Raw genomic sequence first — 16,808 nt, 5'->3', positions numbered from 1 at the left:
CGTGAGTGAAGCATTCCGATCAAATGTGGTGGCACTGCATTGCCCGCACCGCGCCGGCTCGGTTGACTCCCTGCCGATTACCGATTCTAATAACACAATTATTTGCATGTTACTTTGCAGTTTGACCTCCAATCGAGCTGAAATAAACGCCAATATTTTTAAATTACACATTTTAGCGACATTTTTAATAAAAATGGGGGTTACATCATTAAATTCCGCGTTTCAAGGCCATGCACGTGGCGGCATTTTCCGCAAAAACCGTAAAACTATCCTCGGGGTGCAATGGGTTAAATCTGAAATTCGAGACATCGACCACGCACTCCGGCTTGTTGGTCTCCGTCTACTGTCTAAATTTTGTCGAAATCCGACTGCGCGTGTGGATTTGTATAAAGAAAAACCGATACAACGGTACAAACATCCAAATATAATTTCGAAACTATAGTACCTATAGATAAATGTTCTTTACTATTAAATAATGTATAGTGACGCTGATCAAACTAATACTGGAATCCATGGCCCCCACAAGGGGAGGGCTGACAGGAATCTAGCCTGGGGGTCCGGGATAAGTGAGATAAATTTCACTTTTAAAAGCTATTGTAAAATTAACGTAATGTGCTGAAGGCTCTATAAATATCAAAAAAAATGTTTCGAATTAAACAGTTTTAAAGTTGGTAGTTGACCACGGCTCGATCATTTTAGTCGGCATATCGACTGCTATAAGGCACTGAATTTTCATCCGGAGTCCCCGAGTTCAATCCTGAGTGAGGTCTCAATATATATTATAATTATTTTTCTCAAAGTATGGGTGTTTACGATTATTTCTCTTATATTACTAAATACACTACTGTCATTGGGCCTCATGGTTTGTCGTAGTGTTAAAAAGAATATATATGTATTTATTGTATATCATGGCAACGATGGTCGAGCGGCTTACGCATCGCTTTATAATGTCGTGGGTCTCAGATTCGAATCCTGGATCTTGCAAATATGTATACGTATATTAGGGTCGGATATGGTCAAAAAAAGAAAAATATATTATATTCATAGGGTTGCTGCCAAAAATTATTAAGTTGATAATTTAGGTATTTTAAGTTAACAACTAATTATGTATATGTATATAAATATGTGACATCTACGGTGGTCACGCGGCTTAAGCGTTGGACTATCACGCCATGGGTCCTAGGTTTGAATCCTGGGTCTGGCAAGTACACATATTGTTTTTCAATTTGTGTGTGAGTCAGGGTATGGACCTAATAGGTTAATCAAGTGGCTGACATCCATTTCTCGTAAAAAACAAAATCTGTTTATACAAACCTCTACTCTGTGGAGGCCCATATCATCCTATTAGGATCGGACATAGTCGGAAATATAAATATATATGTTAAATAATTCAAGGTTATTCGATACATAGAACATGCACATAAAGCACAAAGAAATAAGCATTGTGTCTGATTTTAGAAGGCATGTCAAACTTCAAAATGCAATTACTTCATAACATGATTTCGAGACTTACAAATCTTTGGTAGTAACTCGAAAGTTGATAATATTGTTCTCTAAGTAATGGTTAAAATGGAAATATACTCGTATTTTTTGTGCATTTATTTCATGTAGGTGTTCAATTATTTTAGGTTCCTCAAATTCTCATACGTCTTCAATTAAAGGGGTCTCAAGAAAATTTCGAGCCATCTCTAATACTATTCTTAAACTGATAATTAAGAAATTTTAATACTGTAATATTTCGAGATGTGTATAAGTGAAGATAAATAATGAGAATTTTATCAATTATTGAACTGTTTCAAAAGAGCGGCGTGCTAATATATCATTTGGTGACAATATAATATGTATTCGCATAAAAGTATCTACTTTAAAATTATTCGAGCTTCCCATCCCCTATTTCTCGCTATTTCTGCGACATTATTAAGTAAGTTAAATGTATTTCCAGAGTTATGAAAGTAACTAATGAAGACAGTTAATTTAATCAGGAGAAATGTTAATCCTGTAATGTGGGGGCTGATTAAGAGGTATAGCGACAGTGACAAATGACATGAGTCGCGAGCAAGATTCCTAAGAAACCACACGTTACACGCTATGTGACTGGAATAAATCAATGAAACGCTTTCACATAGCACAAGTCTTTTTAGAATTCTGAGCGACAGATCTTTTGTGAACTGATTATCGCGAGAAACAACAATTATTTTGTCATCATCAGCCTGGGTAGATTCACTACTGGATAAAAACAACCTCTAGCTACCTCCACTATTGTTGGTCCCTAGTTTTTTTACAACAATTTTATTAGCTCGTATTCTTGTTTGTCCGGTAGTTGTTTGTCCAGTGAAAATCTTGTAATCAATTTTTAACTAACTTCCCGACTAGCTAGACATTTGAAACTTTTAGAATATTTCAGAACACGATGCAAATGCATTATTTTAATACTTATAGCCATCTTTAAGCAGAATTGAATTCATTTTCAGTTAATTCTGTTTTGTATGGAATGTTGTTTCAGAAAAATCCGTAAAAAGTTAAAGACTATTATTGGTTGCTAAGGGGGTGGTCCTAGCAACTAAATTATTAATATGTACGTGCGTTACTATGGAAATCAAAATTAAATGTCAAAATGACATTTCAGTATTCTATATTTGTTTGTTTGTTTTTTATTTACTTCATATCAATTACAAGTTTAAGCATATTGAGCATAATAATTCAACAGAAAAATTGAAAACGTTGTATATAAAATATTCTCTTTATCTTGTTATTATTTCCTATAAGTAGATTAGCCAAATAGACGTATACCATAAATAATTACGAGACAATTAACAAATAATGATGTGTCCAAGGTAAAATCTCAAGTTTCGGTAATATAGGCCATGTTTTGTAATATTCAAATTCAAATTCAAAATTTATTTTACATATATGATGAACATGATAAATTATAAATTCAAAGCATTCACGACATGACATAAAGTAAGTGTTAACAATTTTTCAAAAAAAAATATAGGGTATTGTGAGTAAATAATAAAATATGAAAAATAAAGGTACATTGAAGTACACAAAGTGAACTAGGTTGATAGACCCTATCTTAAAAACTCATAAAACGACGTCCACTTAAATACACCCTCACGTAAGTAGAATACGTCCATATCCGAAGCGATTTGGTTAAACATAGTAATTATTGCCCTGAATTTTGAACGAAGGTCTTAACAATTGATCCCTGTCTTGATTCCTGGAAGGCGTTAAGACGGTACTTCAGTGAAACGGCAAATAATTTTCAACCATAGGTGCGACGAAATTTTGGACTCGCTGGCAATCGAAGAGTGAAAATAGAGCTGTGGACACGTCAATTTGTTTCGCGATGGCGACGGGGGTATTAATTCTTAAATCGTATAAAGATGACTAAAAAACGTTACCCATTTACTTGAAAATGAAAACATGTCAATGAACATATTATTATTGTTGCTAATAGAACAATAAATAGAACATTAAATGGACGCATGTTGGATTTATATGACAAATTATATTTCGTTCGGCACGCGTCATTTGCACAATCCGTGCATCGCCTAGCCACTATCTTTTTAGACCATGCCTCAACTGAGGTATAGCCTCAATATCGCTAACAATAGTTTTAATACAGTTAAGTTACACCTCATAATTAATTGTTATAAATTAAAATATATCTTTTAATGTAATAATTAAAAATAAAAAAAATAATTATTTCTCTATGGGTACTTAGAAACTTTTGACTTTCTCCATAACGTTAGTTTTATGTTATAATCAGCAACAGCTGGGGCATATCCACTGCTGAATGAAAACCTCCCTTAGCTCCATTCCACTATTCTCGGCTCTAGCTCTGCCGCCAAGTACATCTACTGAACTTTATAAGTTTGTCTACCCAGCAGGTTTTAGAGTATCCCTGTGGTACTTTATCACAAATAATTACAATAAATTTAACGATAACTTTGTGTCCGAGGTGTAATCTGAAGTTTCGTGAAAGCAAATCCTCTACCTACCAGAGGCATATAAAGAAAAATAATATCAAGTTACACAGATTTTTATGAAAATCATTGTTTTTTTAAATGAATATAAAAAATAATAACACTATAAATAAGTCAAAAATTTTTACAATAAAATGAGACGTCTAATTACAAAAAGCGACAAGTTCACAATTCAATATTTTCGGGAAACAGCGTTTTTATGTTTCAAGCTTCAATTATTTGTTATAACGTGAGATTATTTTTCCGTTGTATTCTATATCGAAATTAGAACCAAGTGGCAATTTGTTTCAGGCGATAAACTCTTAAATGTAATAAATATAGGCAAAATAAAATTGGACGTATCGCTACTTGTACCTCACTTTCTAATTTATTCCGCATAAGGCACATATTTCCATGGCACTGTCATGAGTTTACCAGATGCTACAGCATGGGAGACGCCCTTTTTTATATTGAACGTTCCCTTATTGGTTGACTTAAACACGCGTGAAATCAACCAAGCTTTAAATAATATGAAACACGGAGTTGGTGCTTTTTGTAATAAATCGAGATTTAAAATATGTTTTTTCGTAGAGTTATGTCACGTTTTGGAATTTATAGATCAATACATATTGTGTAAAATTATACAAAGAATACGTGCGTATTTTTTTCTCGATTTTGACCAAATGTGGACTTATCGCTTTATGGAATTAGACACCTCAAATATAAAAAACTTAATAAACTAAATTTTAATAATACACATGACCATGTAATAACAAGATCAGATCCTTTAACAAATTCACAATTTATAACAAATCGTAAGTTTATTTTTCTTTTAATGTAATGTTGTTAGATGCATATTTATCAATTAATTATTAATATACTTGAAAAGCTTCGTTTTTTTCCGTAAGGTGCGGTGCGTCTAGTATGTAGAGTATTCACTTTAATACATGGGACCAAGTTTTGTTATTTTGGACGAAGGTCTTAACAATAAATAATTAATCCCTGCTTTGATTCCTAAACGGCGTAAAGAATGCTTAAAAAAATTATTAGGCTAATATACCTACAGCCTCAATCCATGCGATAGTATGACACTGGTTTTAACATTGTGTGTGTATGTTTTTTTACAATACGTGACTATTTTTGTTTGTATGTGCTATTATTATACACCTTAAAGTAATATACCATCTTAGTTATAGCCTTTGTTTGATTGTATTAGTGTCATAACTGTTAAGGTATTATTGCCATTGTTACGTGTCTGTCAGGTTGATCAAGCCGACAATAAATATATAATACAAACTTATAGGGAAATGTCGTTGGAAAATTATATTATTTTGTAGTAAGTATAATAATGGAGTCATTATTTAAATACGTTAATATCAAAAAAAATATATATATTGAACATACATAATTTTGAAAACAATTCTGAGAAAATATATTACAATCAATAGAAAAAATCTTTTAAGTAAGTTAAGTAACCTGCACCTCTCGGGTGTGCTTCAGTGAATATTAAGAGGCATTAGTTAAAATTTGACGCAATTAAGTATGACTCCTTTAGCATAATGGTCAATGAGTTACGTATTTTTTTAAATGTGATTTTTTCTAGTGGGTATACATCAGTGGGTGTTTTCAAGTGATGTATGTTAAATAATATATGGAATACTACCTACATACTCACAATCTTGTAATTATTCATTGAATAAAATAAATGGTTTATTAAAAATAACGTTTAACTTGCCCACTCTGCATGCAATTTTGTTAGATAAGCAATACTTTTTAGATCTAAGTAACAAATTCGGAAAAAAACATTAGTTAAAAATTTTCATATGTAGATAGAGAAAAAACACTCTTAAAATTCGCAGGGTACCATAGTTATTCCTAAAGGTTTTAAAAGTCATAACAATCAATAAAATAAACGATATTTCATAAAATTAGAGAATAAACTCATAAATAATAAAGATAGTTAAAAAAAACATAATTTGGAAAAGACATTCATTTGTTTTTTTATTCTCCTATAAAATGAGTACAGAACTACAAACTTATCTGTAGTATGGCCAAAAATAGAACGACGAACTACCATAGGATGCAATTTTGAAAATTTCATTCGAATGTCAGATTTTGTCCATTTACGAGTCTTGATTGGGTAGTTTTTGACACTGGCTCTCCCATCCCATTCTTCAGATAAGTTTGTAGGTCTGTAGATATCAAAATATAGCATTTTGAATTTGGAATAGTTGCATGATATAAAAATAATATATCGAAAAACACCCCTTACGAATTTGATATATTAGATGGAGACTAAACTTAACAATGTTACGAATAATAAAGCAATAAGCAACTTGATTTTGTCACTTGTCTAACAAACGACTGTAGAGTTTTAAAAGTTTTCGTAGCACCTAGCTGAGGCTTTGAAAATATTTTCTAGAAACGGTAAAATATATTTTAATAAACTTGAGTTTTCCGAAACATCTGGGAATATATTACCAGGACGTGTCGTGAAGGTCTTGTCTAAAATAATATGTTGACATGTGTGGCGCGAACTTTATCCGAAGCGTTTGGAATATCAACAAGTTTTTTTGGAACAAATGAGATGTAAAGTAAGTGCTCCAATTTTCCAAGAGCTGCGTGAGAGATTAAGTGTATTTACTCACATACTCGAAGAATGAAAAGTGTTTTATTTGGTCTCCAGACCGTTATTAATCTTTAGAAAATAGTCGTATTTTCGCATAGTTAATGGTGGGCTAATAAACCAAATACATAGTTTATTAGCCCACCCGCACATATGATAAAAACGGTACCATGACAAAATAGAACACGTCAAAACAGAACAGCGATAAATGTAATAGAACTTTCTTACAGGAAGAGTATAACATTTAATAGTGAACATATTACATAATTCTGAAAACACTCATGAGAAAATATAGCCAATAGAAAAAATCTTTTTCGAAATAGTAAGACACCTGGCAGGAATCGAACCTGCGTTTCTTGGGTATCGCGCCCTGTGCCTTACCACTATGCTACGACTGCCACGCTTAATTGCAACAAATTTTAACTATTGGCTATTTTAGCTCATAAGCGTAACGGTAGGTAAATCAATAATAAGAATGCTACATTCTTAAATCTTGTGAATTATTCGTTGAATAAAAGATATAGTTAATTTTATATTGAAATTGTCGTATCTTTATTATGTTGATACATTTTTAATAACACAGATTTTTAATATAAGTAACGTAAAAAAATCAAATTATATAATATCTGCATTCCTCAATTATACGGGATTTAACTCGGTGTTGCCGGCATGCTTAGGTATATCTTGTCTTAATCAATCTAATATGTTCAAAATGATTGTGTAACTAGGTACAATGAAATAAAGGATTTAATAATTTTGTAGAGATAAAAAACAGAAATTTAGCTATTTGAATATGAATTGTAATCTATAAGTATCATTTAAAATTAATAATATTTATTTATTTGGCCAAAGTTAGCCTTTTTTCAGCATTCTTGAATACGCTTGAATTAAACGTTCCCATCTAAAGATGGATAGATAATTTAATTCTTATCAGGTTTTCCGTTGATTATGAACAAAAAAGATAATTATTGTATTCAATAATTAAACATAATTTGCGGATACAGATTATTTCCAAAGCGCCATTAAATATATGCATTTTATAATCCGTTGCATATCTTGTATTTTCCCAAATTTAATCATTTAAGGCGATGTCTTTACCTACCAGAGGCACCTAGCGGAAAAATACGAAGCTTGCAGACATTATTAGATAATTTACAATTTCAACTATATTAATTAATAAATATTATGCATCTGTATACATTAAAAATAAAAATATGTTTTATTTTAAGTCAAAGATTTAAGTCAGATAACTTACATTACATTTATTTTATGGTCATAAGTATTATTAAAACTTAGTTTATTATGTTTTATATGCTTAACTTAAGAGTTTTTGACTATATCATGGTTTAAATATTTTTTTATATTTATTTTAGAAAATATCGACTTTTATAAAAATATTAATGTGTATAACTTGAAATCCTTCCAGTCCAGTGCGTGAGTGCGTGAACACCGAACCGACCCCGGCGCGCGCCAGCCCTCTCAACATAAAGGTCAGTGTCTGGAATCCTGTGTAACCCCCCCCCCCCCAAGATCCGTTATCTATCCACAAGCATCCTTCAAAATTACAGTCCACTGCTAAAAAGCGCAATCACCAGAATTTAGTAACGTAAGTAGGCTTTAGAAATGGTATCACAAATAATTTACAATTTGAGGAAACCTACTTTGAAAAGATGTAAAATGCGGAAACGTGATACACGATCATGATCTATGTAGAGTAACAATGGTATTTATTATATCAGTTTAAAATATACTTCAGTATTCTATTTTGATAAAGCAATATAACTTTAGATTGATTGTGGTATGTATTTAAATTTGATTCCAAGAAATCCAAGAGTATGTAAACTTAAGATGTAGAATTTCTAGAATATTGTATTGACTTTCTAACCCGAGCATATTATTATTATCAAAATAGTATATGTACTACAGGCTACAGCGTTTCCCAATTAACTTCTGTTACAAAAGCCTAATATAATATGTTGGACAACATACCGGAAACCCATTTAATATTATTTTCGCCGTACCACATAAAGCAATTTAAGTTTAATGTCAAATAATATGTTATATTGTATCAATGGCAAAGGGTATTTTGTTAAAGTAAGTCTGTGATAGGTAACTGAAAAAAGTCATAGGACAGTCTTATCAACGAGGTGACATACTAATGACGACAAAATCTAACTATTGGCCTTTTAATACCTGCTCATCAGCGTTCTTCCAAATCAAGCTACTATTGGCGATCGGTTTTTGTTTATTAAATCAAAGTAGGTACCTAATACTTCAATTACTAACCGACGTAGTTAAAGTTTGTCGTCATTATTATGTCACCTCGTAGCATAGTGGATAATGCGCGGATTTAGGCGTAAACCCAGGAGATGCAGGTTTGATTACTGCCGGGTGTCTTACTTTTTTCAAAAAGATTTTTTCTATTGGTTATAATATATCGTTGGTGTTTTGTAAAAATAGCGATTTAACCAAAATGCTATTTTGCAGGAGGAGGATTTTTAATTATTAACATTTATTTCTTTATGACATGTGGATGATTATAAATATACAACAAGTTTATAATAAAGCTTAAAAAGAATACTGACATTATAATAGGCAATATTATATAATATTTTAAAATTCCTAATATGTGACATTCGCTTTTTATTCGTAATTTTAATTAATTTAATTTTAGTCGATTATCGTTTTTAAGTAAGTACTTTTCTGTGGTGATACAAATTCGCCGTTTTCACACAACAAAGCTAGTCAGGTACATATTGTATTTTCATTAAAATATCGATTTCGCCAAAATGGTTGATTTGCCCTTTTTACAAAACACCAAAAATATTTTCTCAGATGTGTTTTTCAAAATTATGTATGTTTAATAATTGGAATGGTACATTCTTAAATCTTGTGAATTATTCGTTGAATATAAGAATTAGTTAATTTTATTATAAAACGTTAATTCAATTAGGTTGGGGCTAAGACTGATTTTATGGAAGATATCAAATTTTAAAGTGGCTATAACTCCATAATTTCATGTTTTTGAGACTTACAAACTTTTGGCAGTAACCTCACAATATAATCTTCAACTTCATATTATAATTTTTAAGTTTAGATCAAGATTCTTAATTTTACAAGTAGATGCCCATAATTACACGAAATCTGCATTTGGAAATCTCTGGAGTAGTCTTTGCAAGTAGCGTACACTTGAATAAATATTATTATGATACACACATCGTATGACCTGGCTTCTGGGGTAGTCGGGTTCTCAAATGCCTCACCGGTTTAAACACTCGAGGCAGTTTATGTAGGCAAACGGCCAATGTGCCCGTGTTTATACAATATGCATGGTATCACTGTTCTACACCAAGCTGAAAGTGCCAAACGGCGGGAGGATGTTTTCAAACAAACTAGTGGAATAAACCATAAACAAAATTGCCATACGTGAATTCCCATCAGTTTTTTATCGTTTCTACTATACATAAGAAGATGCTTTACTAAATGGTTATTATTTAGTACATGCTTACTGAAAAAAATAGTGGCAACAATACAACACAAGACTTATAAAGAAGGGATCTAATTAGGTAGTATGGTAAAATACATAAAATAGTGATAAAGGAATATTAAATTAATGTTTGTTTATTTAAATTAAGCAGTAATAGTTCTGACAATTTTAGAAACCTTATAATTGAGGGGACGAAAAACAAAAACGGCAGTTTCTATTTTCGTAAAATGATAAGAAAATATTAAAAATAATCTCAATATCTTTCATACAAGTAGATATAATTACCTACTAAAAAAACATATTTTTAAAATGTATATGTACAAATAATCGTCTGGTTGCTGCCAAAAGTTGGTAAGACGATAATTTAGGTATTTAGAGTAAACAATGTATGCTAGAAAAAAATTCAAGGCTATCCGATATATTATAAAACATGCACATACAGCACAAAGAAATTAGCATTATGCCTGATTTTAAAGGATATGTCAAACTTCACATTGAAATTACTCCATAACATAACTGCAAGACTTACCAAATTTTAGCAGTAACCCCACGATATATAATATTTTTAATTCTTTATAAAAAATACATAAGCATAAAAGAGAAATAAGACATCTTTATTGACAATATTTTTCAAAATGGAAACCGTGTTTTTTGTTTCTAGATACCTTAATTATTGCAGCCTACTCTACGCATATAAAAACATAAACAAACATGTTCATGACGTCACAAATAATATTTAAAATTAAACAGGAAAACAAGATGGCTTTTGACAAGCTTATGGAACAGATACCGGAAATATAATACTGTATCTTTGAAAAGAAAGTATGATATGGTAATAACAATCTAACTTTCTGCTATTTGGTTTGCTTATATTTTATTTTATTTATATGTAGTTTGCTGTGAATATATTATTTAACTCAAGTGTTATTAGTATAATCTATTTATTTAGCCAACATATTAATATCGATGGATTCAATATTCACTCAAATAACGATGGATCTATATTTTTGCATATTTATTTTTACTTGATTTCCTTCAACCTCCTGAATGGTGTTACGAGGGTGGGTCAATAATTCCTTAGAAAAAAGCATTAAAACAGTTTTTATTTTTGTATTTTTTTTTATTTCTCAACATAATCTCCTTGGAGCTCAATACACTTGGTTAGACGTTTCTCAATTTCTTTTAAACCGTCAGAAAAATAAGTTTTCGGAAGGTCCTCAAAATAAGCATTTGTCCGATCGATGACTTCTTCATTTGAAAAAAAACGTTGTCCACTTAGCCATTTTTTTAAGTTTGGGAAAAGGAAAAAGTCACTGGGGGCTAAATCTGGCGAATACGGTGGGTGGTCGACCAATTCGAACTTCAATTCTTCAATTTTAGCCATTGATCGTAAACATGTGTGAACACGGGCATTGTCCTGATGAAAGAGGATTTTTTTCCTGTTTAAATGAGGCCGTTTTTCTTCAATTTTGTTTTTTAGCTGGTCCAATAAAGATGCATAATAATCCCCTGTTATTGTTTTTCCTTTTTCCAAATAGTCAACAAAAATAATTCCACGTGCATCCCAAAATACAGTAGCCATAACCTTACCAGCTGATTTTACGGTTTTCGCCTTCTTTGGACATGGTTCGCCTTTCGCAATCCACTGCTTTGACTGTTCTTTCGTCTCGGGAGTATAGTGGTGTATCCATGTTTCACCTACAGTCACAAAGCGACGAAAAAATTCATCCGGATTGCGTTGCATGAGCGACAACAGGGCTTTAGAGGCCACCACCCTATTGCGTTTATTGTCGACTGTGAGCAAACGCGGCACCCATCTTGCAGATTTTTTTTTCATGCCCAATTTGTCATGTAAAATAGAAATGACGCTACCTTTTGAGATCCCTGTAACCTCAATTATCTCACTCAACTTTAATCTTCGGTCACTTAACACCATATCGTGGATTTTATTGATCATTTCTGGTGTAGTCACCTCTACAGGACGTCCTGAGCGTGGTTCATCCTTTGTTGATGTACGACCACGTTTAAATTCATTTAACCAGTTATAAATAGTTGCAAGTGAAGGAGCAGATATGCCGTGAACTAAATCCAACTCATTTTTTATTTCCTTTGCTGTTAACCCTTTTATATTAAAATGTTTAATAACAGCTCTAAACTCAATTTTCTCTATTTTCCATTTTTCCATTTTCCACAAGCAAATTTTTTTTTTAAATGTACGAGAAACACACAACAACCAGACCAATCTGATTGAAACTTCGCAGCATACTGAATCGGTAGTGCCGCTGCATGAAAACAAACCGCTTACAGTACTAGTCGCGCCACCTGTCGGCTTTTCTAAGGACTTATTGACCCACCCTCGTACCTGCAATAATTTTTAGGTGACAGCAATTGTCGAAACTATCTAATTGTTTTCTCTTCCCTATGCCAATGTCACATTTTCGGAAATGGCTCACTGGTTATGGACATTTATAAAACTATTGATGGGTATGGATTTACGTAAGGTGTTGATTTACACTTTTCCACTTATTAAAAACACTGATTCAGGGACATTAAGTATTTATTACGTCAGTATATTTCGCTTGACAAGTAGTAACAATTAATTATTAGCAACATTATTTTGTAAACGCACGCTTTGGCGCGAAAAGGTGGCAAGTTGTATTTTTAGAGGCGACGTTCGAGGCTCAAGGGTTGGATACCGACTGACCGTCCCTATCTCGATCCTTCGTCCGCCCAGAAACAGATAACGGTAACTTTCTTTTTTTTTGTTTAGCTGTGCGTGCATCCTGGTCTAGCCTTGACTCATTTACAGTTACAATAATATCATTATATTCCCAACTCTGTCGATTGGAGGATTTTTGATGGGGGATTATGATAATATAATTATTATTATTTGGTATCACTATCTAAATAAAACATGTAATATTTTGTTTTTAAATTGCAGCTCAATCCCTGAAGGAGAGTCAATTTAGTGGACGTTAGTTAGTAGTAAACACGCGGAATGAGATCTGGCTTTCACTAGTTTACAACTACGGTCTATCTTCATTTAATCCATTGTTAACTTAAGAAACTATTCTTTTACTCACCTCGCTCGGAACGTATATGAGCACCGGATATTCTTGGGGTAGCTGGAAGGGTACCGTGGACTATAAAACTTTCCATGGGGTCTCGCATGTTCTGCCGAGAGGAACTGATGATCACACATGGTACCAGCGATTTTCTGGCCATCCGTCTGGAATAGTTCTGAAACAAAAGTAATAAAAAATTTTAATAAAGGTTTTTTATGCTTGAACTGGTTTTTAGGGTTTTAGGTTTTGACTGAATATTTTTCGAACCGCCCATAGCATACTTAAAGTATTATGGTTTGGTTTAAGCAGGGTTTAAATGAATTTTAAAAACTAACCAGCACTATCTGTTAATTGTATGCTGAGTTCAATGAAAACATATAGGTATGCACTGACAAAGTTTAGTATGCATTATTTATGTTGAATCTTAACAGCCCACCTCCACCCTTCGCCACTGTTACTCCAATAAAATAAAAACGGTTTCGCATGATTTTTAAATACCTAAGTATTTATTATTCTTGAAAAGTCCCAGGGTACAGGAGAAAGATCATGCCGCCTGTTTCTACTTAAGCATAGACAAGTCATTTTTTGTAGTCTTAATAATGGTGTTACAACCGGGATAGCTATCAACTGAAAAATTCCTGTAGAATGAATTGAGATATTTTATAACATTACCATTTTATATATATAAATATTTTAATCATAAGGATAAATAAAATTGTAAATATTTCCAAAAGTATTCTGTGCATATTGTACATATTTGTAATAAATCAAGAAAACTCATTGCAAAGTTAAAAAAGTTTAAAAATACACTTGAGTATATCGCACCCCCAGATTTACACTGACTTAAGTCTGAATTGCTGTTTTGAGTTGTGAATGCAGTTCAACACTGGCGTATCTCTTAGAAAAATATTTTACGAAATATAAATTACAGTTTTATTTTAAATAAATTGAGTCAAATATCGAGAAGAATACTCCAGTAACTGTGTTACTCTTTAATGAATGCCACTAGAAAGATATAAATTTTTACAATTCTACAAAAAAATGGACATTGTAAAGCCATTAGACATTAAGGGCTTGCGCAGACAGAGAGCGGTCGGAGTTCTGCGTTCAACCGACCGTTGACCGCTAACGTTCAGGGACAGCAGACAGGTGGCGGTCAACAATAAGCGTTCCATTTGTTTACAAACGTTGTACTGACACAAGCGCTGCATAATGCGAGACCGCTATATTCCGACTGCGAGTGGAAGTGAGAAAGCACCGCTGTTGCGTACTCACTCCCCCGTGTGGTTTCGCTCTATGTTGTGTGACTGCTCAAATTCCTATGACGGGACTGGACGGGAGGTACGGCGTTCTTTGTAATTCCGGGCATAGAACTCCAGAACTCTAGCGTTCCAATTGACCGGCGCGGTCCGACCGCCGGCTGTGTACCCATACAGTATGAAGTCCATACAGTACAAAGAACGCCGAACTCCGAACGCGGAACGCAGACCGCCTGACCGCGCTCTGTCTGCGCAAGCCCTAAGAGCGTACATAAGAGAAACGGAATGAATGAATGAATGAATGAACAGAACGAAATTTCGGCCGCGTTGCTATTCGGAGAGCGATAGACGACCTGTTTGCACGTCAATTTGTTTTGTGATGGCGTCGGGGGAATATATTCTTAAATCGTGTAAAGATGATTAAAACACGTTCTGAATGTACTTGAAAAAGAAAACATGTCAATGCTATTATTATTACGAATATAATAACAAACATAACATAAAAAAGAACGTATGTTGAATTTTTATGGCAAATTATATTTTGTTCGGCTCGCGTCATTTGCACAATCGGTCCATCGCCTAGTCACGATCTTTTTAGACCATGCCTCAAGTACAAATTAAGTAACATAAACATAGTTCAAAAAGTTTGTTTCGGCTCGAAAATGGCTGATTTTTACTAACGTCAGTGTAGGTCTGGGGGTGCGATATTGTGACTCGAACAGATTTATGTTAATATTTAATATTAATTTTATAGTCAAGTGCACTAAAAACATGAATTTAAGTTACAATAGTATCGTTTGCTGATACTCCATTATTATATCTACTAACAGCGTCACATAATATTTAGAAAAAGGATACAAATTAATTGTATTCTTCCGCTAAAAACAGTCATTAGGTAGGTACTGTTTCTATAAGCTGTATTTTTTACATTAAAAAAACCATAGACAATAATTTTGGCACATTTTAAAACAAGAAAAAGAAAATCAAATTAGTTTTATTTTATTTATTGGTTTACTCCAGAAAAATATTAAAAATAATAATTCACAGGCATACTCGTATACTAAGAGACTTCAAATTCAGTCATTCCTAACTGTCCCTTTACGATGCTTATAAGTTCTGTCCGTTATATAGCGATGTCACTTTAGGCTACCGTACGAGATTGTCAATATTAAAATAGGTAAAAGGGAAATTTTTATTTCGGAAACATAAATAAAACTATAGATACCATGCGGCGCTTTCGAAAAACACTGTCGATCGCTTGTATTTTACGTCTTGCCAGGTAATAACGATTTAGCGACCTAATACATTATATTAAAATTTCAGGTTGATCTTAAACATAAGGATTCCATACAGTTAATTTCTAAAAAAAAATGTAAAAAACATTATTTTCGTTGATCTATTTTTTGAGATAATATAAGCTAAATATTATATTAGTGTGTGTTGTTAGTTTTCGAGTGTAGCAAATGGCGGATAAAAGCTCTAGCAATTGGTCTAGGAACAAACTTTTTGTATAATTATTAATACATAGTGGCATTATACAAGGAAGTATATCAGGAAGTTTAAGCAGACCATATTATTTATTAGTAAGTGTAAATAGCCATTTAAGCTCACGTACGTAAAACAATAAATCGATATGCGAATATTATCTTCTTATTCTTAGAATTACTAGCTGTAGTGTTGAAAAAATGTTGACTCCTTCGCAAGACTGTTTATAATAAACCCTGTGGGCACACCCATATAAATGTTTCCCTAGAGACTCTCCGTACACTATATCTGGGCTTGTGGAACAATTGAAAAAATACGTAATTTATCAACTGTTTACGTTTGATACTTCATTTTTTTAGAGATGCTTTGGGACTGAATAAGTAAATGGAAAAATACAATACTGGAGTTTGCGATGGGTATAATTAATATTTCAGCGTACTAGTTCAAACAAATAAGATGTAGAGACTACATACACCATATGAATGGCAACACAAACATGGATCAATCAAATCAATTTAACCTGTATCACACTTTCTATAAAGATTATATTAAGATGTTACATGTTAAGTCGTCAAGCATCGGGAATTTTTCTTATGCCTGGGAGATCATTTTTTTAATGTCTGTATTGGGTTTTACAGTTTAAGTAATTTTGTTTTTTACTTCTGTAGCAATCATACCACTTAGTATTAAATTAGTGACATATTTTAATATGTAGGTTTTGTTGTTAAAACAATAGTAATCGTCATCGTTTCCTTAATCATAACTGCATCAGTGGTGTTTGTTTTGATTAGTAATTACGACACTATATATTGTAATATATGTACTGCAATTATATAAACAAGAAAGACAAACTATGAATCCTCACTCAACTCATCGAATCCGTCACGAAACGTACTACTATTTTCACGAGTCCTTTGC

At 32.6% G+C, this 16,808-nt stretch overlaps 1 protein-coding gene across 1 annotated transcript in view; it reads right to left on the bottom strand.

Annotated features, from left to right (window-relative positions):
- The window catches only part of Sol1 (CUB domain-containing protein Sol1), a 1,020,319-nt gene that overhangs the window by 580,577 nt on the left and 422,934 nt on the right, over window positions 1-16,808 (bottom strand). Inside the window, exon 5 of the mRNA XM_085945617.1 lies at window positions 13,165-13,321. Coding sequence (XP_085801743.1) covers window positions 13,165-13,321 — 157 coding nt within the window. The remainder of the gene's footprint in view (window positions 1-13,164; window positions 13,322-16,808) is intronic.

This window comes from Rhyacophila brunnea, unplaced genomic scaffold, assembly GCF_057557595.1.
Source record: "Rhyacophila brunnea isolate RB1 unplaced genomic scaffold, BYU_Rbru_1.0 scaffold_18, whole genome shotgun sequence".
Classification (NCBI taxonomy): domain Eukaryota; kingdom Metazoa; phylum Arthropoda; class Insecta; order Trichoptera; family Rhyacophilidae; genus Rhyacophila; species Rhyacophila brunnea.
The sequence above is the reverse complement of the archived record's forward strand: the minus strand, read 5'-3'. Positions and strand labels throughout refer to the sequence as shown.